The following is a 16,767-nucleotide window of genomic DNA, read 5'->3' as shown; positions in this document are numbered from 1 at the left end:
AAAATGAGGAGAAATACATTGGTTGCTGCCTTCCCTGTCTTAAAATGAAATTGGGTGAGAAAAGTTGGACGACTTGAGTCCAAAGATGATTGGAAGCCTAAATTGCATGGGTTGGAAAACCAGATCGAAAACATGGATTTAAAGTAATTCAAGATTGAAACCGGAAATAAGAGCAGATATTACCCTTTATGTAATTACAGATTTAATTCAATATGAAGAGAATAATGCACTTTATGGTGATGTAATTGACCATGACTGGGGTCATGATTGGCTGTGCTTCTGAAACATTACTGCTGATGAACTTGTCAACAACAACGTCATTATATGATCAAAAGAAACTTTTCTCAACGGATACGGGTAATACGGGCGGATGTGGAAGAAATGGAAGACTTGAATTTGTATTATGCTGGGGTAAATGGTTTGATATGTGTGGATAAAGCATCAAATATTCCAGAGGGTACAAAGGTACAATTCCTATGTCATAAAATTTTAGAAGTGACTTAGACTTTCGGGATAATTGGGGATCAATTGGGGATCAAATGTTCAAATACATCCATGGGTGAGGATAATCTCACATGCTGCAGTAATATTAATTTTTTGTACACTGATGATTGTATTATTTAACGTGTATTAACTCAGAAGATGGAAGGCTGAAATTATGCAAAAGGTAGACAGGAATGATTTTGCACTACTGAAAAAACGATGGCCAGTATAAAAATTGTATGAATTTAGTAAGTAAAAGTTATAATGTAAGTGCTGCAAAACTGCTGGGGATCCATGGCAATTCAATGGATGGTCAATAGAATAGAGGAGGATAGTGATCCTAAGATAAATCTTTGAATCAAGAGGAGAGATATGTTGGCCAGAAAGAATGAGAATCTTCAAATCAGTGAATTCAAATGAATCAAGGACAGTAGAAGCGGTTTTTGTTCTTGTCGTGTGCTTGGGGGATGGAGGCTGCCATTTTGTGAAGACACTCTATTCTCCATTTTGTAAGCTTGACATGCTGGACTTGATTAGTGTTTTAAAGAAGGCACAAAGACTCTTCAGGTAATCTGCTGGACTGGAGGTCATTTCCAAATAAGGAGTTATTTGCGAAGTGTTCTTTGGTTGGCTATAACATGCAGGATTGTGAATGCCTGAGGTGATTCAAGCTCATTGCTGACTGAGAACAAAGAGCCATGAGTCAGCAACTGTCCCTTGATGGGAAGAGGACAATAGATGGATGCTGCTTTGGACCAGAGCCAATGACCAGGTGTTAAAGGCCAGACAAATGACCTGTGGCCAATGACACAGGAATGCAACATTTGAATTGATAAGAGATGAATATAAAAGTGGATGCTTTGTGGGTGCTGGTGGCAGTAACTTCGAAGAATAGCCATCGCAGATACAAGCGAGAAGAATCCTGCGTGAAGCACATGGAGAGTGAATTGGGACTACGAGGAACAAGAAGCGCCTGGCCAGCGTAAATTCCTCCGCCTGGGTAATACCTTTGCTATTCTTTGACTGACTTGGAGGGTCAGGGATACTTAGCAGGTGTGTGCACAAGGTATTTAGTGTATGAATTCACGTTAGTTTGAACAATAAAGGTAATTGTCAGTAAATACAGATCTCTCTGTGCCTCACTCAGAATCATTGGAAGAGTAGAAGCGGTAGTTCTCTCTCTCTCTCTTTTTTCCAACACTATAAATAAAGTGGAAGTGAAGTATGTGCAGTGAAAATTACGACTTAGAAGGTGTTCAGGAAGCTTAATGGTCTGAGAGTGGATAAATCTTGGGTTGCACCCTTGAGTTCTGAAGGAGGTAGCTGGAGAGACTGCGGAGGCATTAACAGTAATCTTTCAAGAATCAATAGATTCTGGCATTGTACCAGATGAATGGAAAATTGCAAAAGTTACTCCGCTATTTAAGAAGGGTGGGAAGCAGCAGAAAGGAAACTATAGATCTGTTAGCCTGTAATCAGTAGTTGGGAAGTTGTTGGAATTGATTGTTAGGGATGAGATTATGGAGTACATGGAGGCACATGAAAAGATAGGCCAAAGCCAGCACGGTTTCCTGAAAGGAAAATCCTGCCTGACTAAACTACTGCAATATTTTGAGGAAATTACAAGCAGAGTAAGGAGATGCAGTGGCGATGTGGTGTACTTGGATCTTCAGAAAGCCTTTGACAAGGTGCCGCACATGAGGCTGCTTAGCAAGCTAAGAGCCTATGGAATTACAGGGAAGTTACTAGCATGAATTGAGTATTGGCTGATCAGCAGGAAACAGAGAGTGGGAATAAAGGGATCTTACTCTGGCTGGCTGCCGGTTAGCAGTGGAGTTCCACAGGGGTCGGTGTTGGAACCGCTGCTTTTTGAGATGTATGTTAATGATTTGGATTGTGGGATTAATGGATTTGTGGCTAAATTTGCTGATGATACAAAAGATAGTTGGAGGAGTGGGTAATGCTGAGGAAACACAGAGCCTGCAGAGACACTTAGATAGTTTAGAGCAATGGACAGAGAAGTGGCAAATGAAATATAATGTTGCAAAGTGTATGTTCATGCACTTTGGTGGAAGAAATAAACAAGCAGACTATTATTTAGATGGGGAGAAAATTCAAAATGCAGAAATGCAAAGGGACTTGAGAGTCCTAAAGATTAACTTCCAGGTTGAGTCAGTGGTGAAGAAGGCGAATGCAATGTTGGCATACATTTCCAGAGGTATAGATAAAGTATAACAGCAGGAATGTGACGTTGAGGCTCTATAAGGCACTCATAAGACCACACTTGGAATACTGTGTGCAGTTTTGGGCTCCTTATTTTGGAAAGGATATACTGACATTGGAGAAGGTTCAGTGAAAATTCACAAGAATGATTCCAGGAATGAAAGGGTTACTGTATGAGGAACGTCTGGCAGCTCTTGGGGTGTATCAGGAAAATGAGGGGGAATCTCATAGAAACATTCCAAATGTTAAGAGGCCTGAACAGATTAGATATGGCAAAGGGGAGTTGAGGACAGAAGGGCATGACTTCAGGATTGAAGAACGTCCATTTAGAACAGAGATGTGGAGAAATTACTTGAGTCAGAGGGGGGTAAATCTGTGGAATTTGTTACCACAGGTGGCTGTGGAGGCCAAGTCATTGTGTGCGTTTAAGGCAGAGATAGATAGGTTCTTGATTAGCCTGGGCATTAAGGGGTATGGGGGAAAGGCAGTGGAGTGGGAATGAATGGAAAAATTGTAACAGCCCATGATTGAATGGTGGAGCAGACTCGATGGGCCGAATGGCCTACTTCTGCTACTATATCTTACGAATACTCTGCTTATGTAAAATGTACTAATTGCATTCAAGAACAAATATACTTACTGTTAAAATGTAACAGAGCTTTCGGTGTGACTGGGGTTGATGTTAGTACCAGCATTTCTAATCCTTTTAGACCCTCTCGACAAACTTCTGCTGCTACCTCCTGGTTTATTTCGGTCACATGATCAAGTTCCAGTACTTGCAACCGGATACAGTTCCGAGCTGAGGGGGAAAATAATTATCACAATAAAATTTGCGCAGTTCAAAAGAAAACGAATGACACAATATTCTGAACTCTGGGAATTAATGCACATATTTTCATTTGGCTTCATAATTGGTTTCTCAGCCTAACTCTATTCTCACAAATACATTGTTCCCAATCATGTCTCTCTAGAAGCTGCTGCTTTCTTTTAGGATTGAGGAATTTAGAGAAAAAATTTTGTCTATGCACTAGACAGCAATAAAACAGGGAAACTGAAGGAGCAATCTGCAATGAGAAACAGAGAACACAGAAATTTACAGTACATTACAGGCCCTTCGTTCTATAGTGTTGTGCCGACCATATAACCTACTCTACAGACTGCTTAGAATTACTCTAGTGCATACCCGACATCCCCTCAGTACCCATTTCCAAGCACTTTAAAACTACGCCTCCACGTGTTAGCTATTTCAGCCCTGTGAAAAGCCTCTGACTATCCACACGATCAATGCCCCTCATCATCTTATACACCTCTATCAGGTTACCTGTCATCCTCTGTCACTCCAAGGACAAAAGGCAAACTACACTCAACCTATTCTCATAAGGTATGCCCTCTAATCCAGGCAACATCCTTGTAAATCTCCTCTATACTCTCTATAGTATCCGCATACTTCCTGTGACCAGAACTGAACACTGTACTCCAAGTGGGGTCTGACCAAGGTCCTACATAGCCAAAACATTACCTCACAGGTCTTGAACTCAATCCCACATTTGATTAATGCCAACACAGCATAAGCCTTCTTAACAACACTGTCAACCTTTGAGTGCTTTGAGTGTCATATTGACACAGATCCCAAGATCTCTCAGATCCTGCACACTGCTAAGAGTCTTGCCATTCATTTCATATTCTGTCTTCAAATTTGACCTACCCAAATGAACCACCTCACACTTATCTGGGTTGAACTCCATCTGCCACTTCTCAGCCCAGTTCTACATCCTAAAGATGAACCACTACAAACTCTAACAACCATCCAGATTATCCACAAAACCCCCAAAATTTGTTTCATCAGCAAACTTACTAACCCATGCTCGTACTTCTTCATCCAGGTAAGAGGAGGGGTCCCAGAATAGATCCTTACGGAACACCCCTGGTCTCCAATGTCCATGCAGAATACGAACCATCTACAACCGTAAGACCATAAGACACAGGAGCAAAACTAGGCTATCTGTCCCATCAAGCCTGTTCCGTCATTCGATCATGGCTGATCCTTTTCTTTTACCTCCTCCTCAACCAGAATTCCCGGCCTTCTACCCGTAACCTTTGATGCCATGTCCAAACAAAAAAAAAGTCTCTGACTTAAATACACCAAACGACCTGGCCACCACAGCTGCATGTGGCAACAAATTCCACAAATTCAACACCCATTGGCTAAAGAAATTTTTCTTCATCTGTTTTTAAAGGGTGCCCCTCTATCCTGAGGCCGTGCCCTTTTGTCCTAGACTCTCCCATCATGGGAAATGTCCTTTGCACATCTACCCTGTCTAGGCCTTTCAACATTCTAAAGATCCCCTCCCCTCCCTGCATCCTTCTGAATTCCAGTGTGTACAGACACAGAGCCATCAAACATTCCTTGTATGATAACCCTTTCATTCCTGAAATTGTCCTTGTGAACCTCCTCTGGACCCTCTCCAATGCCAGCACATCTTTTCTAAGTTGAGTACTGTTCACAATACTCAAGGCGAAGCTTTACCATTGCCTATAAAGCCTGAGCATCTTGTATTCTAGACCTCTTGAAATAAATGCTAATGTGGCACCTGCGAGTTAACCTTTAGGGTGTTCTGTACAAGGACTCCCAAGTCCCTTTGCATCTCAGATTCCCGATTTTTCTTCCCGTTTAGAAAATAATCCACACATTTTATTCTACTACCAAATGGCATGACTTTACATTTTCCAACATTGTATTTCATTTGGCACTTTCTTGCCAATTCTCATCAGTTGTCCTTCTGCATCCTACCCATTTCCTCAGCATGACCTGCCTCTCCTGCAATCTTCATATCATCTGCAAACTTGGCAACAAAGCCATCAATTATACCATCTAAATCATTTATATACAGCATAAAAAGAAGTAGTCCCAACACTGTCCCCTGCAGAACACCTCTAGCTAACCAGAAAAGGATCCTTTTACTCCCAGGTGCTGTCTCCTACCAATCAGCCAATGCTCTAACCATGTTAGCAACTTTCCTGTAATACCATGGGCTCTTAACTTGGTAAGCAGCCTCATGTGTGGCATCTTGGCAAAGGCATTCTGAAAGCCCAAATATACAACATCCATTGCATCCCCTTTATCTATCCTACTTGTAATCTCCTCAAAGATTTCCAACAGGCTTGTCAGGCAGCATTTTCCTTGAAGGAAACCATACTGATTTTCTACTGTCCTGTCATGTGTCACTAAATATTCCATCACCCCATCCTTAACGACTGACTCTAACATCATCCCAACCACTGAGGCCAGGCTACCTGGTCTATAATTTCCTTTCTGTTGCCTTCCTTCTTTCTTTAAGAGTGGTGTGAAATTTGCAAAATTACAGTCCTCTGGCACCATTCCAGAGTCCAATGATTTTTGAAAGATCATTTCTAATGCCACCACAATTGCTAACGCTATTTCTTTCAGAACCCTAGGCTGCAGTTCCTCTGTTCCGGGTGACTTATGTACCTTTAGGACTTACAGTTTTTTGAACACCTTCTCTCTTGTAACAGTAACCGCACCCATTTCTCTTCCGTCACACACTATATCTACTTCCTCCATTATTATTTCTTTTGCTTCATTTTCTAGCAGTCCTATATCCACTCTCATTTCTCTTTTATTTTTAACATAATTGAAAAAACTTTTACGATCCTCTTTGATATTATTTGCTAGCTTGCTTTCATATTTCATCTTTTCCCTTCTAATGATTGTTTTAGTTGCTCTCTGTAGGTTTTCAAAAACTTCTCACTAATTTCTGCTTTGTTGTATGCCCTTTCTTTTGCTTTTACAATAGCTTTGACTTCCCTTGTCAGCCACGGTTGTACTATTTTACCATCTGAGTATTTCTTCATTTGTCCTGTACTTTCCTAATTTTTCTCAAAAATGCATTTCATTGCTGCTCTGCTGACAATCCTGCCAGCAGCTCCTTCCAATTTACTTTGACAAACTCCTCTCTAATACCACTGTAATTTCCCTTACTCCACTGAAATAATTGTGATCACTGGTTTCTCAGGGTTAGTTTATCTTAAGCTCCCTAATCGCCTCTGGTTCATTGCATAACACCCAATCCAGTATAGCTGATCCCCGAGTTGGCTCAACAATAAACTGCTCTAAAAAGCTATCTCTTAGGCATTCAACAAATTCACTCTCTTGCGATCCATTAGCAACCTGATTTCCCTAATCGACTTGCATGTTTAAATCTCCCATGATTAACATAACATTGCCCTTTTGACTCCCCTTTTCTATTTTCTGTTGTAACCTGTGGTCCACCTCCTAGTCACTGTTGGGAGGCCTGTATATAACTGCCATCAACCTCCTTTTACTCTTGCAAACTACCACCCTTTGCCTTCTGTAGGCAAGCCAATTCTGGATCCACAAAGCAAGGTCTCCTTGGATCCCATGCCTCCTTACTTTCTGAAGGAGCCTTGCATGGGGAATCTTATCAAATGCTTTATTGAAATCCATATACACTACATCCACTCCTCTACTTTCATCAATGTGTTTTGTTATATCCTCAAAGACTTCAATCAAGCTCATAAGACATGACCTACCCTTGACAAAGCCAAGCTGACTATCCCTAATCAGATTATGTCCTCCAAATGCTGATAAATCCTGCCTCTCATGATCTTCTCCAATAACCTGCCCACCACTGAAGTCAGATTCAACAGTTTATAATTTCCTGGGTGATCTCTGCTACTTTTCTTGAATAAGGGAACAACATTTGCTACCCTCCAGTACTTTCCCCATCCCTATTGATGATGCAAAGATCATCGCAAGAGGCTCAGCAATCTCCTCCCTCGCTTCCCACTGTAGCCTGGAGTACATCTTGTCCAGTACCAGTGACTTATCTAACTTAATGCTTTTCAAAAGTTCCAGCACATCCTCTTTCTTAACATCTATATGCTCAAGTGTTTCAGTCCACTGTAAGTCATCCCCACAATTGCCAAGGTCTTTTACCCTGGTGAATACTGAAGCAAAGTATTCATTAAGTACCTCCGCTACATCCTCTGACTCCATGCACATGTTTCCACAATCGCACCTAACTGGTTCTATTCTCACACGGCTCATCCTCTTCCTCTTCACATGCTTGTAGAATGCCTTGGGGTTTTCCTTAAACCTGCTCACCAAGGCCTTCTCATGGCCTCTTCTAATTCCATTCTTAAGCTCCTTCCTACCAACCTTGTAATTTTCTGGAGCCCTAACAGTACCTAGTTTTTACAATCTTTCATAAGCTTTTCTTTTTTTCTTAACTCGATTTTCTAAATTGTACACCATAGTTCTTTAACTCTATCAGCCTTTCCCTGCCTCAATGGAACATATCTATGTAAAACTACATGCAAATGTTCCCTGAACATTCGGCACATTTCTGACGTGTATTTCCCTGAGAACATCTGCTCCCATGTTAGAAACATAGAAAACCTACAGCACAATACAGACCCTTCAACCCACAGAGCTGTGCCGAACATGTCCCTACCTTAGAACTACCTAGGCTATACCCATAGCCCTCTATTTTACTCCACGTAGACACCCAGGAGATTCTTAAAAGACCCTATTGTATCCGCCTCTACCACCATCACCAGCAGACCATTCCACGCACTCATCACTCTCTGCGTAAAAAACTTGGGGGGTGGGTGGTTTAAACTAGATTTGCAGGGGGATGAGAATCAGAGTGACTGAGCAGATAGTGGAGCGGGGGTGAAAATAAATGGTTAAAGTTTCATGCTAAGTCACAAATAGAAGGGTTATGCGTGGTGGTAATAATCTTCTGAGCTGTGTCTATTTCAATGTGAGGAGTATTGTGGGGAAGGCTGACGAGCTGAGGGCATGGATTGACATGTGGAATTATCACATTGTAGCCATTAGTGAAACTTGGCTACAGGAGGGGCAGGACTGACAGCTTAATGTGCCAGGGTTCCGATGCTTCAGAAGTGATAGAGGCAGAGGAATGAAGGGTGGTGGGGGGTGGCATTGCGAGTCAGGGAAAATGTTACAGCAGTGCTCAAGCAGGACAGATTAGAGGGCTTGACTACTGAGGCCATATGGGTGGAGCTGAGAAGCTGGAAAGGTATAACCACATTAATGGGGTTGTATTATAGACCACCCAATTGTCAGCGAGAATTGGAGGAGCAAATCAGCAGAGAGATAGCAGACAACTGCAGGAAACATAAAGTTGTGATAATAGGGGATTTTAATTTTCCATAGATTGATTAGGACTCCCATACTGTTAAAGGTCTAGATTGGGTTAGAGTTTGTAAAATGTGTTCAGGAAAGTTTTCTAAATCAATATATAGAGGTACCGACTAGAGGGGATCCAATATTAGATCTTCTATTAGGAACGAGTTAGGACAAGTGACTGAAGTGTGTGTAGGGAAACACTTTGGGTCTAGTGATCATAGCACCATTAGTTTCAACTTGATCATGGATAAAGATAGATCTGGTCCTTGGGTTGAGGTTCTAAACTGGAAAAAATCCAAATTTGAAGAAATGAGAAAGCATCTAAAAAGTGTGGATTGGGACAGGTTGTTTTCTGGCACGGATGTTGTTGGTAAGTGGGAGGCCTTCAAAGGAGTAATTTTGAGAGTGCAGAGTTTGTATGTTCCTGTCAGGATTAAAGGCAAAGTGAATAAGAATAAGGAACCTGGGTTCTCTAGGGATATTGGAACTCTGATAAAGAAGAGAGAGATGTATGACATGTGTAGGAAACTGGGAGCAAATAAGGTACTTGAGGAGTATAAAAAGTGCAAAAAAAAATTCTTAAGAAAGAAATCAGGAGGGCTAAAAGAAGACAGGAGGTAGCTTTGGCAGTCAAGGTGAAGGATAATCCAAAAAGCTTGGTATAAGAGCAAAAGGATAGTAAGGGATAAAATTGATCCTCTTCAAGATCAGAGTGGTTGGCTATGTATGCAACCAAAAGAAATGGGGGAGATCTTAAATGGGTTTTTTGTGTCTGTATTTACCAAGGAAACTGGCATGGAGTCAATGGAAATGAGGCAAACAAGCAGCGAGGTCATGGAAACTATACAGATTGAAGAGGAGGAGGTGCTTGCTATCTTGAGGCAAATCAGACTAGATAAATCCTCAGGACCTGACAGGGTATTCCCTCTGACCTTGAAGAAGACTAGTGTTGAAATTGCAGGGGCCCTGGCAGATATATTTAAAATGTCGGTATCTACGGGTGAGGTGCCGGAAGATTGGAGGATAGCTCATGATGTTCCATTGTTTAAAAAAGGCTCTAAAAGTAATCTGGGAAATTATAGGCTGGTAAGTTTGACCTCTGTAGTAGGTAAATTATTGTAAGGAGTACTAAGAGATAGGATCTACAAGTATTTAGATGAACAGGGACTTATTAGGGAGAGTCAACACGGCTTTGTGCGTGGTAGCTCATGTTTAAACAATCTATTAGAGTTTTTCGAGGAGGTTACCAGGAAAGTGGATGAAGGGAAGGCAGTGGATGTTGTCTACATGGACTTCAGTAAGGCCTTTGACAAGGTTCCGCATGGAAGGTTAGTTAGGAAGATTCAGTCGCTAGGTATACAGGGTGAGGTGGTAAATTGGATTAGACATTGGCTCAATGCGAGAAGCCAGAGAGTGGTAGTGGAGGATTGCTTCTCTGAGTGAAGGCCTGTGACTAGTGGTGTGCCACAAGGATCAGTGCTGGGTCCATTGCTATTTGTCATCTATATCAATGATCTGGATGATAATGTGGTAAATTGGATCAGCAAATTTGCTGATGATACAAAGATTGGAGGTGTAGTGGACAGTGAGGAAGGGTTTCAAAGCTTGCAGAGGGATCTGGACCAGCTGGAAAAATGGGCTGAAAAATGGCAGATGGAGTTTAATGCAGACAAGTGTGAGGTATTGCACTTTGGAAGGACAAACCAAGGTAGAACATACAAGGTAAATGGTAGGACACTGAGGAGTGCAGTAGAACAGAGGGATCTATGAATACAGATACAAAATTCTGTAAAAGTATCACAGGTAGATAGGGTAGTAAAGAGAGCTTTTGGTACATTGGCCTTTATAAATCAAAGTATTGAGTATAAGAGTTTTAATGTTATAACGTTGTATGAGGCATTGGTGAGGCCGAATTTGGACTGTTGTGTACAGTTTTGGTCACTGAATTACAGGAAGGATATTAGTAAGGCTGAAGGAGTGCAGAGAAGGTTTACGAGAATGTTGCCGGGACTTGAGAAACTGAATTACAGAGAAAGGTTGAATAGGTTAGGAGTTTATTCCCTGGAGTGTAGAAGAATGAGGGGAGACTTGATAGAGGTATATAAAATTATGATGGGTAAAGATAGAGTGAATGCAAGCAGGCTTTTTCCACTGAGACCAGGGGAGAAAGAAACCAGAGGACATGGGTTAAGGGTGAAGGGGGAAAAGTTTAAAGGGAATATTAGGGTTAGAGAGCGCGGCACCTCCTGACTATCATGGACCGGTTCACAAGATAGCCAGAGGCGGTCCCGCTCACCGACACCACCTCCGAATCCTGCGCCCAGGCACTGATTGCAACCGGGATTGGTGTCCCGGCCCACATTACCTCTGACAGAGGCGCCCAGTTCACCTCCAGCCTGTGGTCAGCTATGTCCAGCCTTTGGGGGACACAGCTACACCACACCACTGCCTACCACCCACAGTCGAACGGACTAGTGGAACGTTTCCACCGTCACCTGAAGTCGGCTCTCATGGCCCGCCTCAAAGGGCCTAACTGGGTGGACGAGCTTTCCTGGGTCCTGCTTGGAATCCGCACGGCGCCCAAGGAGGACCTACACACCTCGTCAGCCGAGTTGGTGTATGGCGCACCCCTGGTCGTACCTGGGGAGTTCATACCAGCCCCAAGGGGGCAAGAGGAAGAACCCGCAGCAGTCCTGGACAGACTATGTGAGAGGCTTGGTAACCTGGCTCCCATACCCACTTCACAGCATGGGCAGAATCCCACCTGCGTACCCAAAGACCTGCATAACTGTAAGTTTGTTTTTGTATGACGGGGCGGACACTGGGCACCACTACAACGGCCCTAAGAGGGGCTGTTCACGGTGATCAGAAACAACGGGTCCACATTTGTGCTGGACACTGGGGGGAAAGAGGAGGTTTTCACGGTGGACCGACTCAAACCGGCCCATGTGGACTTGGCGCAGCCGGTCGAGATTCAGGCACCGCGGTGCAGAGGCAGTCCTCCCAAACAGAGTCCGACCCAGACTGAGAACAGTGGGGGGTGTATCGCTGGTTCTGGGGGGGGGGGTGATGTGGCAACCCACTTCTTAGCACACTCGAACCAGCTCACAAAGTGGCGCATGCTGGGATTGAGGCCGGTCCCAAAAAGGGCGCCAAGCCTGCTTCACCAGCAAGGGGAAAAGCCCACGCGCGGACGGGACTGTGAATACACGTCCCCTACAGCATTCCCACCTGGGAGGGCGGGAACAGGAAGGCTTTAAAGCGAGACGGCGAAGTTTGAATAAATCTCTTTTGCAACTGCAACTCACCGACTGTGTGTGGTTATTTCAGCGCTGTGTGTAGCACATCGCTACAGGCTCTTAGCTTCCCAATTAAGGGCAGCTAGAGCTAAAAGACAAATTTTAAAGATTCGTAAAGATAATGATATAGTAAGTAATCATGAAGATATTAATAGTATGTTTCAGGATTTTTATTCTGATCTTCATAAATCTCAATTTCCTGCAGATTCCTCCAAAATGAAGGCTTTTTCACATGATTAAATCCTCAAATTACTGTTGAAGATCACCAGATGCTTGATGCTCCAATTACTGAGCACGAAATTCAGAAATCTACATTGTCAATGCAATCAGGTAAAGTTCCTGGATTTGATGGTTATTTGGTAAGATTTTACAAAAAAATTGAAAAGTTACTTTCTCCATAGCTTTTGGAAATACTTCATGAATCCTTTGAGAAGGGTAATTTACCTTCTTCTTTTTATGAAGCTTCTGTTTCCTTAATCCTCAAGAAAGATAAAGATCCTACTGAATCATATAGATCTAGTTCTGTATTAACTGTGGATGCAAAAATCCTTTCTAAGATAATGGCTAACCGTTTTGGAAAATATTTTAACTAAAATCATCTCTATGGATCAAACAGGCTTTATTAAAGGCCATTACACTTTCTCCAATGTTCGGAGATTGATGAAAATTATATATCCATCACTATCTAAGACACCCACCCCAATGTGCTATTTCTCTTGACGCAGAAAAGGCATTTGATAGAGTTGAATGGACATATCTGTTTAAGGTATTAGAAAAATTTGGCTTTGGTAATAATTTCAATAGGTGGATTCAAATGATCTATAAGAATCCTATTTCTACTGTTATTATTAATAATCTCAGGTCCCCTTTTTTAACTTTCACAAGGTACTAGACAGAGATGTCCATTAAGCCCTTTATTATTTAGTCTTGTACAGAAGCCTTTGGCTATAATACTCCGTGAAGCTAAAAATATTCATGGTATCTCTATAAATGCAACAATACAAAAGATTTCCCTTTATGCAGATAATCTTTTGGTTTATATTTTGAACCCTGAAGAATCTATTCCTAATCTTTTGGAAATACTAAATGATTTTGGAAAATTTTCAGGATATAAACTTAACTTAAATAAAAGTGAATTGTTTCCATTAAATGCTCCTGTTTGCAATGATATTCCATTTAGAATTCTTAACTCTTTTAAATATTTAGGTATTATAATTATAAAAAGATATAAAGATCTTTAAAAAGCTAATGTAGTTCCTTTATTGGACTCTATGAAACAATTATTTTCCAGATGGAACCCACTTACACTTTCTTTAATAGGTCATATCCATGCCGTGAAAATGATGATTTTACCAAGAGTTTTATATATTTTTCAAAATATACCTATCTTTTTAATTACAAAATTTTTGATCAAATTGACTATTATTTTGTCCTTTATTTGGAACAATAAAAGACCAAGAATTAATAAGTATCATTTACAAAAATCTAAAAAAGATGGTGGACTTGCTCTTCCTAATTTAAGATTGCATTATTGGGCTGTTAATATTCGACAATTATCTTTTTGGCCATATTGGCTCGATAAGAACCAAAAACCAGCTTGGATTGATTTGGAATTAAAAGCTATCAAACAATTTCATTTAACCTCATTTAGGAGCTCCATTACTTTTACAACTCTCTAAAATTCCAAATTTAAATCTCTACCCTGTTATTAAACAGTCCTTATGGATTTGGTTTCAGTTTCACAATTTTTTAAATTTTAAACAATTTAAATTGTCTAGCTCTTTATATTGAAATTTTTTATTTAAACCTTCAATAACTGATCCCATTTTTCTCTTATGGAGAAATAAGGGGATCTGTTTATTTGCAGATTTATTTTGTGATGGTCGATTGATGACTTTTGAAGAGTTAATTAGCAAATATTCTCTCCCTCATACACACTTCCTGCAATATCTTCAGGTTAGACATTTTTTACAAAAATACTTATCTAAGTTTCCATATATGCAAGTATCTGATTTGTTGGATACTATTTTGAATATGAATCCTTTAGTAAGAGGTTCCATTGATAGAATTTATAATTTATTGTTACTGCAAAAAGATAACCTTTCACTAAAGATTAAACAAGATTGGGAGAGAGAACTTAATATGACCTTTGTTAACGAAGATTGGTTGCGAGTTCTGAAAATGGTCAATTCTTCTTCGATATGTGCCAATCACTGTTTAATTCAATTTAAAATTGTTCATCATTATTATTTAACAAAGGAGAGACTATCTAAAATATTTCCTAACATAGACAATTATTGCGATAGGTGTAAAACTGAAGTAGTTATTTTGTCGCATATGTTCTGGTCACGTTCTTCATTAAAAAAATTTTGGAAATCTTTATTTTCTACAATTTCTGAAGCTCTGAAAATTAATTTACAACCTAATACATTGACTATTTGGAATAGTTCTGCATCATATTCAGGGTATTTCATCTTCAGACCAACATGTAATTGCATTTGTTACATTGTTGGCAAGAAGGGCTATTTTATTGAAATGGAAAGATACCTCTGTCACTACATTAATTCAATGGTTTTCTCAAGTAATGTTATGTCTTAGTATGGAAAAAATTAGTAGAATTTTTGATCCTCGATTCGATTTTGAGAGAAGATGGGCTCTTTTGCCAAATAGTATCATTTAATTTGAATTAATTTATATGGTTTCCTTCCAATTTTATTTTATATAAATGTTAATTGGCGGTTGATGATTTATCTTCTTTATATATATAGATGATGGTAAGACGTATTGCTCTGGGAGTTGATTCCTAATGGTTTTTTTTCTTTTATTTTCTTTTTTCTTTTTTTCTCCTCTTGTAGTTAGTGGGGTTTTTATTTTTAGTTAGTTGGGGGTTCTCTTTTTTCCTTTATTAAATAATTTTTTTTTTCTTCAGCTTTATTAATTGTATAAATATCAACTTGCTGAAGTCTTGTATAATTTTATAGCTGTAGGTTATGTATTAATAAAAAGATTTTAAAATGAAATCAAAATCCACATTTGTCACTACATACAAGATTTGTTTACTTGTGGATATCCACAGTAAATACAAGAAACACACAAAAAAATCAATGACAGACTGACTTGAACTGGTCTGACAATCAATATGCAAAAGGTAATAAACTGTGCAAATGCAAAAAGAAAAGAAAAAACACTAAATATCAAGAACATGGGATGAAGAGCCCTTGAAAGTGAGTCCATAGGTTGCAGGAAGATTTCAAAATCAGAAACAGAATCAGGTTTATTATCACCGGCATGTGACATGAAATTTGTTAACTTAGCAGCAGCAGTTCAATGCAATACATAATACAGAAGAGGAAAAATTAATAATGAATAAAATAATAATAAAAAAGTAAATCAATTACTGTATATGTATATTGAATAGATTTTAAAAATTGCAAAAAACAGAAATACTATATATTAAAAAAAGTGAGATAGTGTCCAAAGATTAAATGCCCATTTAGGAATAGGATGGCAAAGGGGAAGAAGCTGTTCCTGAATTGCTGCGTGTGTGACTTCAAGATTCTGTATCTCCTACCTGATGGTAACAGTGAGAAAAGGGTGTGCCCTGGGTGCTGGAGGTCCTTAATAATGGATGCTGCTTTTCTGAGACACCACTTCCTAAAGATGTCCTGGATACTTTGTAGGCTAATACCCAAGATGGAGCTGACTAGATTTACAACCTTCTGCAGCTTCTTTCGGTCCTGTGCAGTAGCCCCTCCATAATCCAAAAAAAATATTTTTGTTTTGAAGAGCTTGATGCTGTTTTTCATTAGCTTTCTTGTTCTGGGGTTTGAAGGGGGGAGGGAACTCTAATTCCAACATTATTCATAGAACCTTTAGACATTTGTATTATTCAGGATGTTTTTTTCTGTCCTGTTTTTCTTGTTTTACACTTTTGCCCAAGAGCTGTTACTTGAATTTCTGACAATGTTTATGCCTACTATCCTCTATTTTTTTAAAGGACAATGGTTAGTCTGTTGAATTTTGTAAGCTAGAATGTTAAGGGATTGAACCACCCTGTTAAAAGAAGGAAGGAGTTTTCACATCTTAAACAGCTTAATGCAGCAATTGTTTTTTTTTGCAGGAAACACACATTCATAGTTCTGCTAACTCCCGTCTTATGTCTGGATGGGTGGGGCAGCACTTCCATTCAACTTTTCAGGCTAAAGCCAGGGATGTTTCAATTCTTATAAACCAAAATGTTCCCTTTGAGCTTCATAATAAAGTATCTGATACAAATGGTCATTTTATTATTGTTTCTGGAAAATTATATAACACATTGGTAGTCTTGGCTAATTTACATGCCCCCAATCTGGATGATGTGGAGATTTTTGATCATTTTTTCATTTTGATCATTCAAAGCTTACAGAGATTTAGGCCAGTTAGAAGAGTGGGCTGAACGATGGCAGATGGAGTTTAATGCTGATGAATGTGAGGTGCTACATCTTGGTAGGGATAATCCAAATAGGACATACATAGTAAATGATAGGGTGGTGAAGAAATCTTTTGGTATGCTGGCCTTTATAAATC

General features: G+C 39.9%; 1 protein-coding gene across 4 annotated transcripts in view; it reads right to left on the bottom strand.

The window, feature by feature from the left end:
• fbxo41 (F-box protein 41) overlaps window positions 1-16,767 on the bottom strand; it is a 519,821-nt gene that overhangs the window by 129,621 nt on the left and 373,433 nt on the right. For all 4 annotated transcript variants that reach the window (XM_059965939.1, XM_059965936.1, XM_059965938.1 and 1 more), the window contains exon 11: window positions 3,347-3,505. In XM_059965939.1, the coding sequence (XP_059821922.1) occupies window positions 3,347-3,505 (159 nt within the window). The remainder of the gene's footprint in view (window positions 1-3,346; window positions 3,506-16,767) is intronic.

The sequence above is a fragment of the Hypanus sabinus genome, chromosome 3 (assembly GCF_030144855.1).
Source record: "Hypanus sabinus isolate sHypSab1 chromosome 3, sHypSab1.hap1, whole genome shotgun sequence".
NCBI classification, from domain to species: Eukaryota; Metazoa; Chordata; class Chondrichthyes; order Myliobatiformes; family Dasyatidae; genus Hypanus; species Hypanus sabinus.
This window is presented reverse-complemented; position numbering and strand designations above follow the sequence as displayed.